The following is a 24,492-nucleotide window of genomic DNA, read 5'->3' as shown; positions in this document are numbered from 1 at the left end:
CCCCCCAGGGCTGCTCCCCCCCACCCACCCCCAGGGCTGCTCCCCCCACCCACCCCCAGGGCTGCTCCCCCCACCCCCAGGGCTGCTCCCCCCACCCCCAGGGCTGCTCCCCCCCCCCACCCCCAGGGCTGCTCCCCCCCCCACCCCCAGGGCTGCTCCCCCCACCCCCACCCCCAGGGCTGCTCCCCCCCCCCACCCCCAGGGCTGCTCCCCCCCCCCCCAGGGCTGCTCCCTCCCCACTGCCCTGAGGACACTCACAACAGGTCTCCTGATCATCAGTAAGTTGGCAGCATTCCAGCCGCCCCGTGTCAGTGCCGGTGCACAGGGACATCAGTGCCTGCCTTAATAACAGCAATTCTTGCATTCAATACAGCACCTTATCGCGTCGCTGAGACATCTCAAAACGCTTCACAGGATATACTACAAAGCGAATTGACTGCGTTTTGTGGGCAAAGGTTCGGCACTGGCTGATACAGGAGGCATTGTCACCTACAGACGCAGGGTTTCGGTGCCTGGATCTGTTAGAAACCCTGTTCTGGTTTTGTGACGATGCATCCTGTATCTGCGGGGGGTCCCAGTTGAGTGACACAGTTGTAGACTGGTGGGAATGAATCCTGTGTCTGGATAGTTACTGATTATGTCAGGCACATCTCTGATCTGACCATCACAGAGAAGGTCATTTCGGATGAGGCCATTTCCTCATCTCCCTCTCCTTCATCTCCCTCTCCTGCACCACTCTCCCTTCTTCCTAGCTCTCAACCATCTTTTTGTGATCTTGGATAAAGCTTCCACCTACGTCCCTCACAAACTTCCTCGGATCTCCTCTCTCGGGACTTCCACCCGGAGCGATCAAGCTGCTAAAGGGATTCTTTCCCCCGTAAAGTGATCTGCCAATCAACTAACAACCGGGTTTCTACTTCCTGCTAGGTAAACAGGCGTGTGGAGTAAGGAAACTTGCCTGCGGTATCATCCCGAACGGGAGTCAAACCCAGGTCCTCTCGCTTGCAATGCAAGCACGTTAACCACTATGCCACGGGATTCCAAGCTTAACAAGAACCAAGGCTCGGAGATGGCAGAGTTTAACCAGTTTGTCATTGTGGAGGACTGGTCAACTTTCCATTGCTTCTCGAACAAAGACTATATGGTAAGGCTTTAGTTTGCAGGGTTAACCAGAGCCGAGTGGGAAGCCCGGAGTCCAATCCCTGCCGACATGCATGCCAGGACAGTTAGTCATCAGCAGTGCTTTGAAGTACTGTGAAACCTGACGTTTACCTATCCAAAAAATCCAAATGTACAAGCTGTCTCCATCAGTGCTTCAAAGCGAAGCCAAAATGGCTGACTTCTAAGTTATTTACAGTGACATTACATTACATTTCCTGCGTAATGACCTGGGCCAATAGAAAAGCACAGATATTTTTGGAAAAAAAATGCGGAGCTCTTTGGGGAAATTGTGGGAGTCTGCTTAGTTTTCCACGAAAATTGCGGGTTTGATTGTGCTGTTGAGGTATATTTGAGGTACACAGAGAGACGCATACACAGATACAGAGAGAGAGAGACAGACACAGAGAGAGACACACAGACATAGACACGTTCTCAGAGAGAGAGAGAGAGACACTCATAGACACAAAGAGACATACACGCACAGACACTCATAAACACACACACATATAGAAGAGACATAGACAGACTCACATCGAGACACACACAGACAATCACAACAGCGGGGCCTCCGAGTGTAGCCCATTTGCCACTTGCGCCGCATTGCGCATGTTGTAGTGGAAAAGGTGTGGCTGCACTTTTCTATTGGCCCAGGTGATGACCTGATGAAGGGGAAGTTGGCCTCTTTGGCTTCCCATGAAATGGATGATGTTTTGAAGCGTTGACGGAGCAGTCTTTAGACATGAATGAGCTGACTGGCCAATACGGCTCAAGCTGTTGTTGGGATTTTATGGATCCACAACTTCCGTGTTATAATTAGCCTCTCCTGTAGTAGGTCAATGAACAGCTGACAGATGGAGGTTTGAATCCTCATTGGGTGGATGGCAGGTGCCAGCAACCTCTCATAAGTTGCAAGATGGCGTGGAACAAAGGCGTGGAATACACCAAATTTCGGCCACAAAATCATTTTGTCCATAAAATACAGTCAATCCACTTTGCAGTGTATCCTGCGAAGCACTTTGAGGCGTCTCAACGACATGACAAAACACCATATCAAATTCAAGGATTATTATTATGCATGAGCAGGAAGGCGTGTGTGCGCAGACATGCACTCTCTTGTGTGGGTGGGTGCTTACAATGTTCCTGTTTACACAAACACCCTGAGCTGGTTCTCTTCCTCAGAGCTGCAGACAGATGGGTGGTTCGGCTCGGGAATCCCTCCTGGTTGGGAATAACGAGGAGACTCCTTCAGGTAAATCCCTGTTTTGACTGGAAAGTGCTGCTGAGCTTCTTGCTTCCTGAAGCTGGACCGTGAACAGTGGGTTCATCATTCCTGAACAAGAAGCATTTAATTATCTAATTACGCCTCTGTTTATCTAGCAGTAAGTTGGAACCCTTGTTGGTTGATTGGCGAATCGCTTTCCATGGTAATATTCCCTCAATAAAAATTGGTCACTGAAACCACAACTGTTTGTGGAACTGCTGTGCGCAATTGGCTGCCATGTTTTGCCCTCAAAATGTATAGCCAATTCACTTTACAATATATTCTGTGAAGTGTTTTGAGACGTATCAACGATGTGATATCAATTGCAAGGATTATTATTAATATAAATATATATTTCAGCATGAATGAGATGTACCTGAGCCCGATCGGCATGGATCCACTCAGTACTTCCTCCGTCAGCAACAGCCTCCCTGTTACTGGCAGTCACCTGGGTCTGACCTCACCCACCCACAACCCTCTCCCTACTCCGGGTAAGAATGGCATGACCAGTACAGGGTGTTCATAAAGTCCTTTTATCCCCAGTATTTTTTTCTTCTCTACAATGCTTTACAACTGAATCATTTGGAAAAATGATGATAATTGTATTTAGAAGTACTTAATTGTATTCATGACAAGTTTTTAACTATTTCGATGTCCAATGGATCAGTGTGAGTGAGCACCATCATTTTCATGGCAGATAATTGAAGGCATGTTAGGTGTGACATTTTCTGTAACATGGATGGAGTGACCAGGACGTTACTGGTATCAGACATTCGACTCTTCTGCAACAGAAAATAAAATATTCATTGTAAGAAAAAAAGAGGGTAACAGAACTTTGTGAACACCCTGTACAGTAACCTTGCAATCTGAGTGCGCACACACACAACCTGCACTGACATACCCCAAACATCAGGCATCTGAAGTCCAACAACATTCTCTATATCACCTCAGGAATGAGTTACAGCAGCGGAACTCCAGCCGGTTGATCACCGCTAGGTGGCGTCTCGCATAGACTCCTAACAACAAGAGGAAGGAGTGATATTTACCACAGTTTAAAGTTTGTATTTTTTTATTTTGAGATGCATGAAATAATTTGTGAGTCTGGCTTTGTTTTCAGTTGGACTCGTCCTTCGTATGAGACATTAAACTGAGGTCCCGTCTGCCTGTTCAGGTGGGCGTTAAAGATTCCATGGCACGATTTGAAAAGGGAAGGGAGTTTCGCCCTCCCAGTGTCCTGGCCAACAATCCCCCCAAATAAAAATTGGTCACTCACTCCATGACTGTTTATAGGATATTGCCGTGAGTTATGTGCTGCCACTTCTGTCTACTAATACACCTTCACTCCATTTCACAGCAATTCCTGTGAAGTATCCTTCTGGCGTGAAAAGGCACTATACCAAATGCAAGGATTATAATTTTCAGATCAATGCAGTTGATGCTGCAAGATGCTCCTTCCTCATCTTTTTGATCATTCAAGAGTGCTGCCTTTGCCTTGTAACGATCGCCTGGTTAGACACCACTGAGTTATAGGCTTGAATCTGATCCATGCGTTCGGGAGTTATGGGCTGGAACCTTAGCCCGGGATGATGGGGAAGCACCTTGCGAGAACCCGTGTGCTGCTGATTTTCTTTCTTTCTGATTTTTGATTTAATTAACTGCAGGAATGCCAGTCGCAATCCCGAACCTCAGCGCCTCCTTGGGCTCTCTCCCATCCGCTCTTTCCTTGATGCTGCCGATGAGCATTGGAGAGCGTGGAGTGATGTGCAGCATTCCTGAACGGAACTATCCGCTCCCTCCTCCCCCTTACCCACACCTCGAGAACAGCTACTTCCGACACATACTGCCCGGTAAGTGATCACCTCTCGTGACCGACTGTCAGAAATGTGTCTCCCTGCCCACCGACCCCCCCCCCCCACCCGTCTCCCTGGTCCTCCCTGCCCACCCCTCTCCTTCTCCACTGGTACTGTTCCCACCCCTCTAAAAACAGCTGTCATCAGCCCCATCCTCAAAAAACCTTCTCTGGAGTCATCACTACACTCCAGCTAACACCCCATTACCAACCTACCTTTCCTCTCCAAGGCCCTGGAATGAGTCATTGCATCCCAGCTTCGCTCTTTCCTCTCCCGCCATCTCCCTTCCATTCGGGTTTCCATTGGAAGGGTACCCGCAGACGGGGTCAGGGAGACAGCATCACACTTCGTGGATGCACTCTACACCTCACGGAGCCAATATGGAACCTCGGCCTCCTGTTCGTCCCTCAACTAACCTTCATCCTCCACATCCGTGCCATGACTCCATCTTTCCCCACGTCTGCAACATTGCCCAACTCTGCCACTGTCTCACCGCAGGCCGCCGAGACCCTTATCCACGCATTCATCACATCCACATCCGACTATGCAAATTTCCTGCTTGTCGGCCTCCCCAACTCCTCCCTCCACAGGCTGCAGATCATCCAGAACTCTGCAGACTGTGTCCTCTCCCACACCAGGCTCCGCGACCCTATCCCCCCAAACCTCGCCCAACTCCACTGGCTCCCCATCACTCAGAGGATACAGTTCAATATTCTGGTCCTCACCTTCAAAGCCCTCCATAGCCTCCCTCCTCCCTACCTCTGTGACCTCCTAACCCCCTACCAATCTGTCTGCTTCCTCCGCTCAGTGGACTCAAGGCTCCTTCACGTCCTCTGCCTTGCCCGCCCCACCATTGACGGATGGGCCTTCAGTCTCTCTGCCCCCAGCCTTTGGAACTCCATCCTACAATCCCTCCGCCTCCCCCCCCTCTTTTGCCTCCTTCAAGATCCAACTCAAGACCCTCCTCTTTGACCGTGTCTCCTAACTCTACCCTGCCCGCCCTCCACTTCTCCTGATCCCAACTACCAGCTCAGGTACGGACCCCTGACTGTCCAGCGCCTTGGGACGTCCTGCTGATATGGAAGGTGCTATACAAATGTAATTTGTTGTTGTTATTGCTGGAATACCTGTCCCCTCCGATACCCAGAGCTCTGCAGCCCGTGTCCTTTCCTGCACCAGGCTCTGAGCTTATCACCCCCCCCACCCTCCTTGCTCAGGTCCTGGCCTGCTTCACCCCCCTACCGGATCTGCCCTGCTGAGACAGCTCTCTGCCTTCACTTTCTGGAACCTCTGCCTTTGCCTCAGCTACTCATTTCTCAGCTTTAAAGCTCGCCTGAAGACCAATCTTTTCAATCTTGCTGTCAGTTGCCTTTACCCTCCCATCCTTCTCAACTCCCCCCCACCCTCCCCAAACCCCCACTTCCCATACACACATCTCAGGCACCTAGTCAGCTGTGTAAAGCACTTCGAGACATTCTTCCAACATGAAAGACACTGTATAAATGTAAATTGTTGTTGTGTAGTTAAATATATATGTGTATGGGTCGAATAGAGTGGGAATGGGTATTATGCTTCTGGGTGTGGGCATAGGTGTTTGTGTGTGCAAGATGGAGTGTGTGTGCATGTGTGGGGGGATGTTTGTGTGTGGGGGCATCGGTGTGTGTGGGCATCGGTGTGTGTGTAAGAGTGGGAGTGCGCATCTGCTTGTGTGTGCAAACGATTATGGGATAGAATAATAAAATTAGGCTGTTCTCCATGTGCAAGTAATGGGTTGTACTGTTGCTCCTTGCAGGCATATTATCGTACCTTGCGGACAGACCACCTCCCCAGTACATCCACCCGAGTGCCATCAGTGTGGACGGGAGCCCTGCTCTGCCCATGCCCAGCACACCAGCTCCTCACGACCACTACGAGCCCAGTGGGTCAGTGGGCCTGGAGGCCAGCATTGTCTCCATCAACTCTAGGCAGGTGAGCACTCACAGCTCCCAAAATCTACGTCAGACCAGCAACCAGGATGGTCCTATGGACACGGACATCTCCATGGAAACAGTTTCCAGAGTAACCAGCCCCATTGCCACCCAGGGGATCAGTGAAGAGCTGACTATGGAGAGGGTAACTGCAGAGCCACAGCCATTGACATCCGGCTCAAGAAACCACAAAGCCATGGTCGTAGACTCGGTGGGAAATAACCTGGAAGCTGAGGCAGTGGTGGGGCAGAGCACGGTGGTCATGCCGATTCACACCAGCTCCCTCGAGCTACCTGTGGTCATGCAAACGGAGCCAATGAGCAACATCTCGGACAATCCCCTGAGTGATTCCATCCACGCGGGTGCGCTGACCGCCAACCCTGTCCCCGTGGCCCTCTCGTCCTCCCACACATTGCCTTCACTGGATCCCGGGCCTCTTCATGGATCCGGCATCGGCCTGGACCCAGTGTCCGTGTCCACCATCACTACTGAGGTCCCCGTGGACTCCAGCCAGGTTGCTGTCTCCTCAGAGAACCTCTCGTTCGTGACGGCGGCGTTGCAGATGGAGGATTCCAGCTCCAACAAAGAAAACCTCTCCGAGTCATTCACAATCTGTAAGTGCCAGGTGCAAACCTTAGACCAGCGTCTTGGGACGTTCTCCCGACATGAAAGCTATTATACGAATGTGAACTGGAGTCTCATAGGATAGTGGTTAGCACGCTTGCCTTGCAAGTGAAAGGACCCAGGTTTGATTCCTGGGCAGGACGAAACCTAATGCAAGTTTCCTTACTCTACAAGCCTTTATTTACCTAGTAGTAAGTTGGAACCCAGTTGTTTGTCGATTGGCGGATTGCTTTCCAAGGGTAATAATCTCTCAAAATAAAATCCACAACTGTTTGTGGGACACAGCTGTGTGCAATTGGCTGTCATGTTTTGCCCACAAAATTGTACAGTCGATTCACTTTACAATATATTCTGTGAAGTGTTTAAGACGTCTCATCGAGTGATAAGGCGTTATATCAAATGCAAGTGCTATTATTATAATCTGGCACTCCCGTGTCAGGTAGAGCATGGGTTAGCTACAACATCAACAACAAATTACATTTATACTGTGCCTTTCATATTGGTAGGACGTCCCAAGGCTCTGGACAGTCAAAGGTTTGCACCCAAACTGGAGTCAGGAGGAGTGGAGGGCAAAGGTGGTAGAAGAGCCGGTACAGACACGATGGGCCGAATGGCCTCCTTCTGTGCTGTATCATTCTATGATTCTATGATACTCCCAAGTCAAGTAAGGCACAGAATGAACAATAATGAGAATAATTATTAATGAGAATTCCATGCACCCCACCTACAAATGGAAATTACAGAGATATATTGTTGGAATGAAATGTGCACTCTCTCCCTGGTGCCTGCCCAGAGTGACACCTCCAGCACTTGCCTGGTACCTGCTGTGCTAATCTGGTTCATTCTAGATTTGTATTTCCAGTGTTTCACCGGGTGACCCAGTGTAATGTAAGTTCTCTCTCCTGTGTTTCAGGGTGTACACTGTGCGACAGGGCTTACAGTTCAGACTGTCCAGAACACGGCGCGGTCACTTTCATTCAGGATACTCCTGTCGAGAGTCGAGCGAGGATGTCCATCCCCAGGCAGCTGAGCCTCCGGTCCTCGGAGACAGGAGCTGACGTGGGTGAGTAACACAGGAGTCTTTTAAACAACCATAAAAAACAAATTGCATTGATACAGCGCCTTTCACATCAGGAAGACATCCTAACACGCTGGACAGATGAGGGTTTGCTTTTTTTTTTGGTAAGCCATGTCTAACACAGGCGGAAACCCATCACCATGACAGTTCTGTGCTCCCAATCCAAACATGGATATTTATGTGTTTTGAAATAGAATATGCAGTCTCTCTCTGGAGGGACACATCTTGCTTACCTAATTCAAGAGAGTATCAGGTGCATGTTGGCATGAGCCAGTGTTTGGGGATCCCAGAGTGTGCATTGGAGGTAACTAATGGAGTCTAACCATCTTAAAACTGCATAGTTTCCCTTTGATATCACTATCCGGCAAGCTTTCCCGCTGTCCGGCAAGCTTACCCGCTGTCCGGCAAGCTTACCCGCTGTCCGGCAAGCTTTCCCGCTGTCCGGCAAGCTTTCCAGATAGCTAGAGCTTTGGCTTGCAGGGTTAACAGGAGTGAAAAGAATCCCCATTTGATAATGAGCCAGGCTGACTATGCTGTCAACAGCAGTGCCCTGTAATTCTAGCCAGGCTCAGGAGCTGGATGACCAAGACTGTCATTGAAGTGGGCTCAATTCTGACATTCCTTTGCCAAGCACATCACCTGGGATACAATTCAGCTCTAGGGAGACCCAGCTCTACCCTTCCCCACTCCAGGATAGTCATATGCCCTACCTGCTTCACCATCGGCGGGCAGTTTTTCAGCCTTTCAATTCCTGTTCCCTGGAACTCATTCTCCCGACTCCCTCCCTCAACTTCCTCTTTCACTTCCTTCAAGGTCCATTTCAAGGGCAACCTCTTTCAACGGTTATCTTTCTCTTCCCCGCCCACTCCCTCAGCTCCTCAGCTCCAACATCCTGCCCCTCAGCTCCCACCCCCCCATGGCCGCTCAGCTCCTACCCCCAGGTCGGGTGCCCAGCCCGTACTGTTAAACACTTTGGGATGTCATCCTGACGTGAAAGGCGCTGTATAAATGTAAGTTTGTAGTGTATCATGTCCCAATCTCACTCACAGTGATTCTCATTTGGCAGGAGTGTGGTGTCAGGAAACTATTCCTGTACGGGCCTGCTTTGGACCACTGATTGGACAGCAGAGTGATCCTGCTGATGTTCCTGATTGGTCAAACAAGAACAGTCCTGACGTTTGGCAGGTGAGAACGTGTTGAGGAACCTGCTCCTGACCAGCTCTCTGATCATCCAGCTCCTCACTCGCACTGTGGGGCTCATTAACTTCTAATACTCTTACCCCAACCTATCTCTGTAACTGTCTAAAACCCTATCAATCTGTCTGCTCCCTCTGCTCGGTAGATACTGGCCTGCTTCACGTCCCATCCCGTCCCACCATCGGGGGTTGGGCCTTCAGTCTTTTTGCCACCATCCTCTGGAACTGCATCCCATCGTCCCTTTGCCTTGAACCCGTCCTTCAAGACCTTCGTCTTTGACCATTGCTTTGGTTATTTTCCCAATCCATCTCCCCCTGAATCCAATCCCCAGCTTGGCAGCAAGCCCTCAACTGTCCAGCTCCTTGGAAGTCCTCCGGACACAAAAGGTGATGAATAAATTTAATTTGTTGATGTTGATCAGAACCCTAATAATCCAGGTCCTCACTCGCACTATGCAACAACAACAACAACAAGATTCCATTTATTGAGCACCTTTCACGTCGGGAGGACGTCCCAAGGCGCTGTACAGTTGGGTCAGGACCCGAGCAGGGGGGAAATGGTCAGGGTGAGGGGAGGGAAGGGAGGGAGCGAGGAGGGGGTAGAGAGTCGAGAGGGGAGCTGAAGGCACGGTCAAAGAGAAAGGTCTTGAGACCAGCCTTGAAGGAGGAAAGGGAGGAGGCGGCGAAGGCACTAGGGGATAGAGTTCCAGAGCCTCGGGGCTGAGAGGCTGAAGGCCCGGCCACCGATAGTAGGGCGGTTGGGGCGGGGGATGTGGAGCAGACCGGAGCCAGAGGAACGGAGGGTACGGGCGGGTAGGTAGGGGGATAGTAGGTCGGAGAGGTAGGAGGGAGCAAGGCCGTGAATGGCAGTTCAGTAAGTAGTGTAAAATCTGAATCTAGATGCAATAGTTTCCACCTACTTCCTAAACTTTTGTGGCTTATCTCTCTAACTCACTGGATCAATGTGCAACCTTGGTTTCTAGTTTGACCTTCAGTTCTCTTTCTTCCCTCACATCCAGTCCCACGACCATCATTTCTGCATCCTTGGAACATTGGCAATTTCTATCTGACCACCCCCCACTCCCCTCAATAATACCAAAACTCTTATTCATGCCTTCGTTGCCATCAGACTTCAAATTTCACACGTTCTCCTCACCATCCTACTCAGCTCCACCATCCACAAGCCCCATCTCATTCAAAAATCTGCGCTCTCATCTTTACTCGCAGAAAACTGGGTGCCATCACTTCCGCCCTTGCCAGGCTTCACTGTCTCCCAGCGGAGTTACTTGAAGATACTCACTTGCTTTCACAAGCACTCCATGCCATTGTACATCCTTACATTTGTTATCTTCTCCAGCTTCACTCTTCCACTTGTCCTCTCTGTTTTACAAACCCGAGCCCTCTCAGGCCCACCTTTGGCGTCCGAACCTTCACTGTACCTTTCACCCTCTGGAACCCACTCCTCAAACCCTCCGTCTCGCCCACTCTCTTTCAGTTTTCAAAAGCTGCTTTTATGTGTATTTTTTAGCCCATGATGTTATTTCCCTGTAGCAAATGTTACTCTTCTGTACAAAAAGCGGGGCAGAAGAATAAATCCAGGAACTACAGGCCAGTCTGCCAAACATCAGTAGTTAAGAAACTTCTAGAGACGATAATCTGGGACAAAATACATTTTGCACTCAGAAAAATATGGGTAAATAAAGGATTTGTTAAAGGCAAATCATGTCTGGCAAACCTGATAGTCTTTGATGAAGTAATGGAAAGGGTGGATGAAGGTAGTGCAGGTGATGTAGTTTATATGCATTTTCAAAAGGCCAATGTAAACCCTGTCCTCTGTACAGGTATTGACCACTGTTAGGAAGTAGACGATTGATTGGGTTGTACTTGTCCATTCATCTCCCCCTCCAGCTAGTCGAGCTGAAATTTAATGTGAAGATCAGCTTTGTGGGAGGGGGGGTAAGCAAAATATAAGTCGTCCCAGAAGAAGTCGCTGGAAGGAAAGAGACCTCCGTAGGGTGTAACAAGCTATTGTCAGTATCTGTAGGCATAAAGTGAAATCTCCGTTTCTTTAAACACTTTAGTTGGTTAATATGATTGCAGTAAAGTTGGTGACCATCATGTGAAGTGGGAATAGAAATTTAATCTATTTGTGCTACTGCCTCAAAATACTTGCATTACCGGCTTTACCAGGGATTCATTTGTAGCTTGGACATGATCATCAGCTGCAAAAACAGTTTCACTTTATGTAGAAACCAAAGGGTTAACTCCCTCTGATCAGCCTGTGCTGGTCAGCATGAAGCAGTGTCCGTTTGTTTACACAAACCAGGGTGCGAGCAGTCAGTGAATTTAAACTACTCACAGTCAGTGGCTACAGTCAGTGATTTTTAAAGTTGCTGTGCTGTATAAATTTCTTTTCTCTTGTTTTTTTTAATGAACCCATCCTACTCTCTCTCTGTCAACTTTTATTAATCTCTTTACTTGAGAGCATTTTGACCTTTCCTGACTGCTCACAAGTATCAAGCAGACTAAACTGTTTGAGGGCTTTCAGATTAGCCAATAAGTCATCTCCCTGTCTGGTCTGGAGGCATATCGGTGAGACATAAGGATCTATACATTGCTCAATCAGTTGTCTCATTGCTTTTAACTCCTTCTGTAATCTTTCAAATTCAGAAGTAATCTTTGTCCTAATCTTTCTTCCAAATTTGACTCTTTAGTACCTTTCTTAGTTTCACCTTTACAATCCTTAGGTATTGGTGGTGTTGTCATTGGATTTAAGTTTATCTCTTTACCTTTGCCCCTTTTTCCTGCAGAATTAATTTGTCTTGTTTTGTCTTTTAAAACTTGCAGTGAACCCTTGTTTTCCTGCACTTTTTCAGTTTTTTCCTCCACTAAGGCTGCTACTTGTGCTTTAAATCTGGCCACTTCATCTTTCTCATGTTTAATTCTATCAATTTTGTTTCTTGCTTCATCTCGTTCTGAGTTAAACTTCTCAGATTCATGTTTAGCTCTTCTTAACATTTCTCTTTCACATTTAAGTTATTCCTCCAACTACAGTACCTTTTTGTGACACTGCATATGTGACACAGGACATCCTGTCTAGATTCCATGGCCATACCTGCCTGTGTTTTTACAGTAGCTTTTAAGGGTAAGGAACTGGAGGTTTTACTGATTTGAGGACCGCCTCCAGTCGCCTGCTGGAGGGTTAATAATGCAATCAATTTATCCAATTTTTGGTCCGTGGGAGAAGGTTTAGAGGTGACATAGGGGAAATTTTCAATTTGGTTAGATCCTGGTTGTGGCTCGCTCGGACAATCACGAGCAAAGTGCCCTCTACCCCCACATTTATAGCATTCGCTAGAGGCATTGCTCCAATTACTACCTCTTCCTCTTCGTCCTCCGTAAGTACCTCGTCCGTATCCTCTTAATTGACCAGGCCATAAACCTCCCTGCCTAGCGCCTTCTACTTCATCATCATCATCATCCTCATATCTGTAACTCCCGTCTGTCACCGTGCAAATCATCGCACGATCGGTTCGCAACTTCTGTTTCAGCTTTTGTATTTCTAACTGACACCGACGATGATCACATCCTTTTTCTTTTCGTTCTTAACGTATTCTCGGATCGCACCACGCGCATCCTCGGGTTCTGTTTCTAATTGTTTATTTTTTGCTCTTGCCTGTTTTAGCATACTGAGACGCTCCTCGTGATTAATCCTTTCTGCCTGAGCTAGGTTTACCGCTTTGGTTTGCTGGTCTAACATGATCCCTAACTTCCTGATTTTATCCTCATATTTGCTCCCTCTTTCACTCTCAGCATATAGTTCCATTTTATGATTGCTAGATTCGCTTTCTTTCTCCTCTAATGTCTGTTTTAACTGGATTGTTTCTACTTCATGCCTTTCCCTTTCTCCCTTTAATTAATTCTCCTTTTTTTCTAACAGAGTCTTTTCCATTTCATGTCTCTCTCTCTCCCTTTAATTCATCCTCTTTTTCTGCTAGGGTTTTTTCTAGCTCTTTAATCCTTTTCTGAGTCCCCAAACATCCTCTCCACTTCATTACTTCATTAACGATCTACAATTCTTTCCCCCTGTCTTTATTTCTCCTTGTACTACCTGATCCTCGATCCATGTTAAGCCTTGCTCAGATGTCTTGATGACCCCTGGATGTCCAAGTGGTCAGCTCTCTGTCCCACATTCTTGCACAAGTCTTTCTCATATTTCTGTACCCATTTCTTAAACATTTCCCTTATAATTGTTTCTTTTGATTTGTCCATTGTTTTAAAAAAAACTCCCCGAGTCTTTTATCTTGTAGGTCTCCCTGAGCCTACACTGGTAAGTTTTACTTTTATCCTGACTTTCCTTGGCTCTCTGAGCCTCTTACTACGTAGATCTCCCCAGCTCTACTCTTAAATTAAACTCCCTGAGTTTTATGCTTACGACTCCCCGAGTCCGGTCTGGAAGACCTTCCTTGGTTTATACTCAACTTAAACTTCCCGAATTTATTCTTATAGCTCCCTAAGGCTCTATCTCGCAGATTTCCCGGAGTCTGCACTCATAAAACTCCCTGAGTTTTATTCTTACCACTCCCTGAGTCGCTGCTTATTTCATCTGTTGGCCCCGGCCTTTCTTAGTTGCTGATGACAAAAAATCTCTTATCACTTGTCGGGGATTTCCGATCCCAAGGTTCAAATAATGACCCGACAATCCAATTAAGGTGTAATAGAGATTTATTAATACAAAACTAGTAAAATAATACTTCCGCTACAAGTAATAAAACTTATACTACCAGTTTTGGAGCAGTCAGTCAGTTGCGATGGTTTCAGCACACCTTCTCTCCGGTGGTTCGGCTGCCCTCTTTGTCTGGCTGGATCTGCTGCCTTACTTGCCTAAAGTCAGGGTAGTTATACTTTTTCCATCAAGGGATCTTCCCCCCTTCTTCTCCAATCAAGCATCTTAGCACGTACCCAACGTACTCGACCCTTGCACGTCCTTGTACCCATATCTTTTAGATAAGCAGACCCTTTTGAGACAAAGCAGCTTGCTTATTATTCTTCAACACATGACATTTTGCTTCGCCCTTCCAAGGCCGGAGCCTGTCTCTATCTGGTAGAAACATTTAATGTGATCGGCATGTGTTCACAGAAAACTGAGCAGCTTTACTTAGGTGCTCTCATGGAATGCAGATTTCTTGTACCCTTCTTGAAGCCTGTTCTATGCCTTCTCTCACCATCACGTTGACCTTTTAGAACCAGGATGGCTCATTCTGCAAATTCTTAAAATGTTAGGAAAACAGTTTCTAATTACAGCTAATAGTTTCTTTCTCCCCCTGTTTGCTACCGTCACACATGTATGTGTATTGATATACATCTATAGATATATGTATTTATTATTAATTCTTCTATTACTCTTCTTACAAATTATAGTAAAATCAACCTAATAGTAGAATCAAAAAAAATTAAAGACAAATACCCTCACCTGATAATGCAAGGATTATTGTTGTTATTATTACCCATCACGGCTTTGGCTTGCAGGGTTAACAGGAAGTGCCTCTAGTGTTCAATCTGCCCTTCCAAGTCCTGCTGCTGATGACCTGTGCAGTCATCACCAGTGCCCTGGAGTACTGCGAGTCCGCCATGCTCTGAAACCAAATTTCCAAGACTGCCACAGGGGGCTGGCTCAGTTCCAATATTCCATTGCCCGACATGTCACTTTGGAGACAGTTCAGCTCCAAGGAGACCGTGCTAACCTCTCATCCCTTGCCCCCCCACCTCCGGAGGATAGTCTCACATTGTAGCCGAGCTGTAACTGCTTTTGATCAATGCTGTGCTGCATCTCAGTGTACGTTTTCCTCGCTTTACTCCAGATTTTTGGTAACTACGTGCTGGAGTCGCTGCTGCTGGTGGCGGATGAGAATGTGTGTAACTGGATGATGTTCGTGCGTAAAGCCAGGTGAGCAGAGCAGAGATTCTCAATTCAATGCAGCTTATAAGTGAGTATGTGATGATGGGTCAAGAGTACATTTCCCATGATTCAATACAGCCAGTAGTGCGGGAGTAATGGAGGGTGGGGGATCAGTGCTCTGAGTTAGGAGGTGATTAGTATGAGTAAAGAAATCTAAATGGCTTTGATAAGAAACTGAATGGGACTCGGTAAATGTACGACTTAGGCGATTATAAAGATAAGACTTATGCAAGTTTTACTGCATTATAATAACAATTATAATACAATATTATACAATATGGTGAACAAAATATCAAACCCCTGCAAAAATTAGTTATTTTAGGAAGCTCAAACAAACTAAGAAAAGTAACATTCATTCATATGTAATTGTTATTGGTCAGGCTAACCTGACACTGAAAAACACTTAGATACTACTGCTATGGAGTGATTTAAAATAATAATTAATAATCCTTATATTTAGGATGTCTCAAAGTACTTCACAGGTTAAATTGTAAATTGAAGTCACTGTTTTTGTGGGTGAATGTGGCAACCAATTTGCACATAGCAATGTTCCACAAACAACCATGGACTCTTTTCGAATCATGTCATGGGATCTTTAATGTCCACTTGGAAAGGTGGACATTAAAGATCCCAATGTCTTATCCAAAAGCCAGCAACTCAAACAATGAGCAGACACTCAGCATTGCAGAGAATGTCAGCCTAGATTAAATGAGTTCCAAGTCCCTGTGTGGGGTTTGAACCAATGACCTTCTGATTCAGAGGTGAGCGTGCTACTATCTGGGTTTACTCACGGCCAATTAAATGTCAGAGTAGTACTTACATGTCAATAAGAATAAATGTGCATTTTTTAGCGCCTTATTGCGTTGAAAGATCTCACTGTAATTACTGTGAAGTAGTGATTTTTTNATATATAATTTCTGCAACAATTTTGCACACAAGCATTGTCCCACAAACACTATGTGCTGAATGCTCAATCTTATCTGGGGAATTGCTAGCCAATATAATGGGCGAAATTCCCTTCTCTTTTCGAACAGTGTAAGGGACCTTTAACATCCACCTGAACAGGTAGGTGGGACTTTGGTTTAACTTCTGATCCAAAGGGCAGCACCTCTGACAATGCACCCCTAATTTCAGCTAAGATTGAGCTCAAGTCCTAATTTGGGGCACAAATCAACAACCTGACCCAGATTCTACCGCTATGGAGTTGAGGGTGCTACCGACTAAGCCAGACTGACATCATTTGAGATTCTTCCCATGGGGACCCTGAACACATCTTAATAATAATAAAATAATAATAATAATCCTTGCATTTGATATAGCGCTTTTCAAGTCGGGAGGACGTCCCAAAGCGCTTCACAGAACACACTGTAAAGTGAATTGACTGTATATTTGTGGGCGAACGCAGCAGCCAATTGCGCACAGCAATGTCCCACAAACAGTCGTAGATTGAAAATGACCAAGTTATTATTGTTTTTGGTTTTGGAGGGATTATTATTAGGCGTGTGGAGTAAGGAAACTTGCCCAAGGTTTCGCCCTCTGCCTGGAATTGAACTCAGGTCTCTCACTTGCAAAGCGAGTGCTCTAACCACTGAGCTACAGGACTCCACAATTGTCAAATCAATGTTCGATTATGTCAAACAGCAGCACGGACTCAATTTATCAGTCCCATCCTGCTGGGCGGGGCGGGGCGAAACCTTAGGCAAGTTACCTTACTCCACACTTCTGTTTACTTAACAGTAAGTAGGAACCCGGTTGTTAATCGATTGGCGGATCGCTTTCTAGTAATAACCTCGCCGATTTTTTTTTTATTTGATCACTCAATCTATGACTGTTTGTGGGATACTGCTGTTCACAATTGGCTGCCATGTTTTGCCCTCAAAATAGTCAGTCCACTTTACGATATATTCTATAATGTGCTTTGAGACGTCTGAACGATGTGATAAGGCGCTGTATCAAATGCGAGGATTATTATTGTGACTTGCTGCAAGGTAAAAGACATTTGATTCTGATGAGTTTTCTTTCTTGTTGGAGCAGAACTCAGGAAGAGCAGAATCTTGTGGCTTATCCTCATGATGGGAAGATTTACTTCTGCACCTCCAGGGAGATCCCTGCAAATCAGGAGCTACTATTTTACTATACCAGGGACTATGCCAGGCAGCTTGGTAAGTGGCACCTGGGACTGTCAGGAATGTGTGATAAGGATTGTCAGGTATGTGTGATATTGTAAAGTGGATTGACTGTATTTTGTGAGCAAAACACAACAGCCAGTTGCGCACAGCAGTGTCCCACAGACAATCATGGATTGAGTGACCTATTTTTTTAAAAATTGGAGGGATTATTACCCCGGAAAAAAATCCACCAATCGATTAACAACCGGGTTCCTACTTACTTCTGTGCACATTAGCTCCCGTGCATGCTTGCCCTCTACACATTTTTCACCCACAAATATACAGTCTATTCACTTCACTGTCCCTCAGGGCTCTGTCTTCGGTCCCCTCCTTTTCACCCTCTATATGCTCCCCCTTGGCATCATCCGCAGACATGGGGTTAACTTCCACATGTATGCGGATGACACCCAACTCTACCTTTCCTCCTCTACCCTCAACTCCACGACCACCGATGTCCTGACAACCTGCCTGTCCGACATCGAGTCCTGGACGAGAGACAACTTTCTCCAGCTCAACTTGCGCAAAACTGAGGCCCTCCTGATTGGCTCACGTCAGCGCCTCCGCACCTCAGGCGCTAACACCATCAGCATCCAAGGCTGCACTCTCCACCTCTCAAAGCCAGTCAGGAACCTCGGGGTACTGTTCGACCCTGAGCTGTCCTTTCTCCCTCATATCCGCGCCACAACTGGCACTGCCTTCCATCACCTCCGGAATGTCGCCAGACTACAGCACTACCTCACCCCTCACGCAGCTGAAACTCTGGTCCACGCCTTTATCACCTCAAGGCTGGACTACGGGATCTCTCTCCTCGCCGGCCTTCCCGGCACCTCCCTCCACAAGCTGCAGGTCATTCAGAACTCTGCAGCTCGTGTACTGTCCCGCACCAGGCTTCGCGACCACATCACTCCCACCCTCGCTCGCCTCCACTGGCTCCCCATCCCCCAGAGGATCGAATTCAAGATCCTCATCCTCACCTACAAGGCCATTCACGGCCTTGCTCTCCCCTACCTTTCCGACCTACTATCTCCCTACCTACCTGCCCGTACCCTCCGTTCCTCTGGCTCCGGTCTCCTCCACATACCCCGCCCCAACTGCCCTACCATTGGTGGCCGGGCCTTCAACCTCTCAGCGCCGAGGCTCTGGAACTCCATCCCCCAGTGCCTTCGCCGCCTCCTCCCTTTCCTCCTTCAAGGCCGGTCTCAAGACCTTTCTCTTTGACCGTGCCTTCAGCTCCCCTCTCGACTCTCTACCCCCTCCTCGCTCCCTCCCTTCCCTCCCCTCACCCTGACCATTTCCCCCCTCCTCGCTCCCTCCCCTTACCCTGACCATTTCCCCCCTGCTCGGGTCCTGACCCAACTGTACAGCGCCTTGGGACGTCCTCCTGACGTGAAAGGCGCTCTATAAATGGAATCTTGTTGTTGTTGTTGTTTACAGTCTATTCTGTGAAGTGCTTTGAGACATCGAGAAGATGTGAAAAGCGCTACATCAGATGCAGTGATTATTATTATTATTTTGTGTCAGCTTGGCTCAGTGGTAGTGCTCTCGCCTCTGATTCAGAAGGTTGTAGATTCAAGCCTCATGTCAAGACTTAGAATCACATTGTTTAAGCTGACACTCCAGTGCAGGAGTGCGGACTGTTGCATTGTTGGAGGTGCCATCCTTTGGATGAGACATTAAACAAAGGTCTGCCTGTTCAGGTGGACATTAAAGATCCCATGGCACTATTCAAAAAGAGATGGAGTTTCTCTCTCCCGGTATCCCGGCCAATAAATCCCCCAAATAAAATTTGTCCATGGGGCTGCTTGTGGGACATTGCTGTGCACAATTGGCTGCCGAGCTTCACTCACAAAATACAGTCAATCTACTTTGCAGTATATATATATATATCCATCCTATGAAGCACTTGAGATGTCTCAACAAGGTGATAAGGCGCTATATCAAATGCAAGGTGTATTCTTATATTTACCTGCGAAGTGTCGGTTCACCCTCGTCGGCAGTGATCTCAGAACTCCTGATGGCCCAAATTGCTTGGCATGGCCCAGCCCAGCACCTTCCAGCCAAGCTTTATCTTGACATTCATCAGCCCAGTCCAGCCAGATCCTGGTCAGCCTGAGCGAGTCATGATGACTGTATTTTGTTGCAGGAGCTGCAGAGCAGCCGCAGGGGCACGTGTGTCACTGTGGGAAGTCATGCAGGAGTCTAAGCGAGCTCAAGTCGCACCTGAGCAGCCATGGGCCAAGCCGGGAGAGGAAGTGGCAGTGCTCCATCTGCCCGCGGGCCTTCACCTCCTCTACAAAGCTCAACGTCCACGTCATGGGCCACATGGGCATGAAACCCCACAAATGTGATTTCTGCAGCAAGGCTTTCAGTGACCCCAGCAACCTCCGGACACACCTCAAGATTCACACAGGTGAGTGTGACAGTCACAATCCCTGCATTTGATAAGATTGCCAGAAACTTAGCCAAGTACTTCACAGGGAACTGTTGTCCAGACCCTCTCTGCCCTCCACCCCTCCTGATCCAAGCCCCAGCTCGGGTGCAAATCTTTGATTGTCCAGCATTTTGGGACATCCTGCCGATGTAAAAGGTGCTTGGCAAATGTAATTTCCTTGCAGGTGGTCAACGGAAGTGCCCACGTATCAGTTTTACACTGCATCTTGTTGAACTGCAATTATTATACAGGGAACGTTGGAATTTGCTGCTGTTTGGTGGGGCGAAGGAGAAAGAGTTTGGGTGGGACCCTGCAGCGGTTGTGTTTTTTTTTAATTTAAAAAAAAATGGTCACTCAATTCAAGACTGTTTGTGGAATACTGCTATGTGCAATTGGCTGCCGAATTTTGCCTTCAAAATATAGTCATTCCACTTTACAGTATATTCTGTGAAGCTCTTTGAGATGTCTGGATGACATGGTAAGGCACTTTATCAAATGTAAGGGTTACAAAAGGGAAGTCTTGCTTGACTAACCTTTTAGAATTTTTTGAGGATGTATCCAGCAGGTTGGATAAGGGGGAACCAGTAGATGTGGTATATTTGGATTTTAGGAAGGCATTTGACAAGGTGCCACACAAAAGGCTGTTACTCAAGATCAAGGCCCACGGGATTAATGGGAAAATATTAACATGGATAGAAGAGTGGCTATCGGGTAGAAAGCAGAGTAGTGATAAACGGATCATTCTCGAATTGGCAGGATGTAACTAGTGGAGTGCCACAAGGATCAGTGCTTGGGCCTCAGCTATTTACCATTTACATCAATGATCTGGACGAGGACATTGAATGTAATGTGTCTAAATTCGCGGATGATACTAAACTAGGTAGCAGAGTGAGCTCTCAGGATGATGCAAAAAGATTGCAACAAGATATAGATAGGCTCGGGGAGTGGGCAAGTAGGTGGCAGATGGAATTCAATGTTAGCAAGTGTGAAATTATTCACCTTGGTAGCAAGAATAAAAGAACAGATTATTTTCTGGAAGGGGAGAAGTTAGATAGTGTTAGTATTCAAAGGGATTTGGGTGTCCTTGTACACCAGTCCCAAAAAGTTAGTTTGCAGGTGCAGCAAGCAACTAAGAAGGCGAACGGCATGTTAGCGTTCATTTCGAAAGGTTTAGAATATAAGAGTAGGGAAGTCTTGCTGCAACTGTATAGGGCTTTGGTGAGACCGCACCTAGAGTATTGTGTGCAGTTTTGGTCTCCTTATTTAAAAAAGGACATACTTGCCCTAGAGGGGGTGCAGCGTAGATTCACTCGGTTAGTTCCTGGGATGAGGGGACTGACCTATGAGGATAGGCGGAATAAACTAGGGCTGTATTCTCTAGAGTACAGAAGAATTAGGGGAGATCTTATTGAAACTTATAAGATTCTTAAAGGGCTGATAAAGTAGACACTGAGGGACTGTTTCCCCTGATAGGAGAATCTATAACCAGGGGTCAGTCTTAAAATTAAGGGTCAGCCTTTTAGAACAGAGTTGAGGAAACATTTCTTCACTCAGAGGATAGTGAACTTATAGAATTCACTACCCCAGAAGGCTGTAGATGCTCAGTCCTTGAACATTTTCAAGGCTGAGACTGATAGATTCTTGAAAAATAGAGGGATTAGGGGATATGGGGATAGGGCAGGTAATCAGAGTTAGGTGAGAAGATCAGCCATGATCTTATTGAATGGCGGAGCAGGCACGAAGGGCCGAATGGCCTACTCCTGCTCCTGATTATTATGTTCTTATGTTAGTATATTCTAGGGGGTGCGTAGGCGGTATGGAGTTGGGGTGAGGTGTTGGAGGGGGTTGGATTCCAACTTTGAAGACTGCTCTTTCAGTCACCCACCTACCCCCACCTTCCCTAGCCTCCACCCATCCTGATCCCAAACCCCCAACTTGGGTGCAAATCCTTGACTGTGTAGGGCTTTGGGCAGTCCCCCCAATGTGAAAGGTGCTATACAACTGTAAGTTGTTGTTGCTGTTGTTGGAGTGTGGTGCGGGGGTGGTGGGAATGCATATTGTGTTGATTCTAGTGGGTTTGGTGTGTGTTTGTGGGTAGGTGGGGGGTGCTTGTTGGATGCTAGGGTGACTTGTTTGTTGCTCAGGGTGACTTGTGCTGTTGCTGACACAGGTCAAAAGAACTATCGGTGCGAGATGTGTGACCGCTCCTTTACCCAGAAGGCTCACCTGGCATCACACATGATCATCCACACGGGGGCCAAGAACCTCAAGTGCGATTATTGTGACAAGATGTTCATGAGGCGGCAGGACTTGCGGCAGCACATACTAACCCACACACAGTAAGGCACACGAGTGAAGCAATGTCACGCGCGCTCCATCCCATCGACAAGCTGTGGTGTCAAGGTCTCAGGCAATCGGCAATCATCCTGTAAAGTAAGGGTTACCGCAATTGTCTCGCAAGCGAGAGGTCCTGGGTTCGATTCCCGGGTGAGGCAAAACCTTAAGGCAAGTTTCCTTACTCCACACGCCTGTTTATCTAGCAGTAAGTAGGAACCTGCTTGGCAGTCAATTGGTGACGTTCTGGAGGTAATAATCCCTCCAACTCTCCCCATCCCAAAAATTTGGTAACTCACTCCACGACTGCTTGTGAGACACTGCTGTGTTCAATTGGCTGCTGAGTTTTTCCCACAAAATACACAATCAATCTGCTTTACAATATTCTGTGAAGCGCTTTGAGATGTCTCAATGGCGTGATAAAGTGCTATATCAAATGCAATGATTATTTTTATGCTTATTCTCCCTCTGTCTCGTGTGCACTACATGGCTATTGACCAGTGACATGCTGACAGTCAATATTTCTCATGTTTCAGTCCCTCTAACCCACCATCAGCGGTCGGACCTTCAGCCTTTCCGCCACCACCCTTTGGAACTCCATCCCACAGTCCCTTCGCCTCACCAACTCCCTTGCCTCCTACAAGGCCCGTCTCAGGACCTTCCTCTTTGAACGCACCTTCGGCCACCCTCCTACCCCCACCCTCCCTGCCCTCCAGCACTCCTGATCCCAACCCTCAGCTCATGTGCAAATCCTGGACTGTCCAGCGCCATGGGACTTCCACCCGATGTGAATGGCACTATACAAATGTTGTTGTTGTTTGTTGTTTCTAACTGAGCCAGGCTGTCGCTTTGTATTATCATTATAACACCATCAATTTCATTCAGCAGTCTTCCTTTTCAATTGGTTTTATGCAGAGAACGGCAGATCAAGTGCCCGAATTGTGACAAGCTTTTCTGGCGTTCTACCCACTTAAGGAAGCACCTGAACTCACACGAAGGAAGGAGGGATTTCATCTGTGAGAAGTGCTCCAAGGCTTTCCTCACCAAGTACCACCTCACCAGACACCTCAAGATCTGCAAAGGCTCCAAGGTATCCCTGCCCACACGTGAACTGGGTGAAGAGGAAGAGGAGATGGACAGTGAAGAAGATGGGCTGTTGCAGTCGAGTGATGCAGTTTGCCGGCTGAATGATGGAGCATACACCACAGCAGATGGCTCACAGTAGACTCGTTGGTTTAAGTACACATAGTTCAGTGTTGGGACATCTTCATTCAGCATTCTCTCTCTGGCAGAGTAAGTGACTGACCAGCAGATGCCACTGTATCAGAGGTCCTCAAAATCCAGAATATTGTTGCTGCAATGTGCTGAGTCTAACAAATGGGGAGAGAAGCACCCTCAATGAAGTGCCGGTGCAGATTTTGCAGGGTGCAGTGACTGCTGATCATTTCTGGTGAATTTCATAATGAATATGCCTGGCCAGTGTCAATCCAAGCCAAGTAATACGTATTACATGTGTGTGCATATATCTCAAGATATTTGTGTGTATTCCCCAAATATAAAGGATGTGGAATTGGGGTGTGGGGGAGGTACCTGGTGGGTATATGTGGGTAAAAGCAAAGAATTGGAGTGGACGAATGCTGTGTATCCCTCTCCCACTAATTTCCAATCCATGTACTGCAGGGCAGTCACATTCTTACCCTTCCACGTGTTCTGGGTATCTTTATTTTATCTGAATATCTCCCCAGTAAATATCTCCCCAGTAAAATTCCCGTTCCATATTTTCTTAACTCCATCTGAAATGTGAGCAACTAGAGCAGGGGACGTGTGCATTACTGACTACCGACCCAAAGCAGAGTCATCGAGTTCTGGTCATTGATTGAGAGCTACAGGGGGAGTCTGCGCTGTGGTCAGGGAGCTCTGGGAGTTCCCAATAAGGACAGAGGGCCTTGGGAGAATCTGTTATGTACGGGACTGAGTGAGAGCTGGATGCAGATCTTGGGTTCTGGGAATGTTGGAGAAACAGGAAGCTCCAGGAGGCCTGATGTGGAGCTGCCTCGGGCCCTTTGATATTTATGTCATTTTAAGTGAAATTTAAATTTTTTTAAAATCATGTGGGAAGGAAAGGGAAGGATTTAGGCAGCAAACTGCATACTTCCATGTAATATTTGTAAATATGGTATTCTCTTAATATACCTTTCCCTTCTCCATAATAAAGGCTGATTGGAAGCCCAGGGTTCTTACGATGAAACCAGTATTTTTGTTTTTTTGGTCAGCTGTCCATCTGACGTGCAGCAATCTGTTGTTGTGATCAAGAATGTCCAAACCAGAAAAAGTTAAAACAGAAATTGGGAACTATGGATGTTTATAACACAAGAGGCTTTTCAGACTATGTCTTTGCCGGACATGGCAATTTCCTTGTGTTTTAAATGGAAGATACTTAAAAAGGAAAACTTTGCAGGGCTA

At 47.1% G+C, this 24,492-nt stretch overlaps 1 protein-coding gene across 3 annotated transcripts; it reads left to right on the top strand.

Annotated features, from left to right (window-relative positions):
* Window positions 1–959: 959 nt before the first annotated feature.
* On the top strand, window positions 960–24,277 carry prdm4 (PR domain containing 4). 3 transcript variants are annotated; one of them, XM_007905100.2, is made up of 12 exons: window positions 960–1,144; window positions 2,341–2,410; window positions 2,783–2,913; window positions 4,084–4,269; window positions 6,065–6,853; window positions 7,777–7,926; window positions 9,008–9,126; window positions 14,999–15,084; window positions 17,131–17,258; window positions 19,408–19,674; window positions 21,866–22,034; window positions 22,945–24,277. In XM_007905100.2, exons 3-12 carry the CDS (start codon window positions 2,784–2,786, stop codon window positions 23,252–23,254), a joined length of 2,334 nt encoding a protein of 777 aa, XP_007903291.1. In that variant the 5' UTR covers window positions 960–1,144; window positions 2,341–2,410; window position 2,783; the 3' UTR covers window positions 23,255–24,277. The 3 variants fall into 3 exon arrangements, with proteins under 3 accessions (XP_007903291.1, XP_042191520.1, XP_007903292.1); XM_042335586.1 differs by having other exon boundaries at window positions 22,934–23,065; XM_007905101.2 differs by lacking the exon at window positions 21,866–22,034 and having other exon boundaries at window positions 22,945–23,065.
* The last annotated feature ends 215 nt before the right edge of the window (window positions 24,278–24,492 follow it).

The sequence above is a fragment of the Callorhinchus milii genome, unplaced genomic scaffold, assembly GCF_018977255.1.
Source record: "Callorhinchus milii isolate IMCB2004 unplaced genomic scaffold, IMCB_Cmil_1.0 Scaffold5, whole genome shotgun sequence".
NCBI classification, from domain to species: Eukaryota; Metazoa; Chordata; class Chondrichthyes; order Chimaeriformes; family Callorhinchidae; genus Callorhinchus; species Callorhinchus milii.
The sequence above is the reverse complement of the archived record's forward strand: the minus strand, read 5'-3'. Positions and strand labels throughout refer to the sequence as shown.

What these genes read in the sequence shown, in the direction of transcription:
- prdm4 (XM_007905100.2), top strand. Translation starts at nt 2,784, where the DNA reads ATGAATGAGATGTACCTGAGCCCGATCGGCATGGATCCACTCAGTACT. An exon ending in CTCCGAGTCATTCACAATCT is followed by an intron (nt 6,854 to 7,776) that starts GTAAGTGCCAGG and finishes CCTGTGTTTCAG; the next exon opens with GGTGTACACTGTGCGACAGG. An exon ending in ACAGTCCTGACGTTTGGCAG is followed by an intron (nt 9,127 to 14,998) that starts GTGAGAACGTGT and finishes GCTTTACTCCAG; the next exon opens with ATTTTTGGTAACTACGTGCT.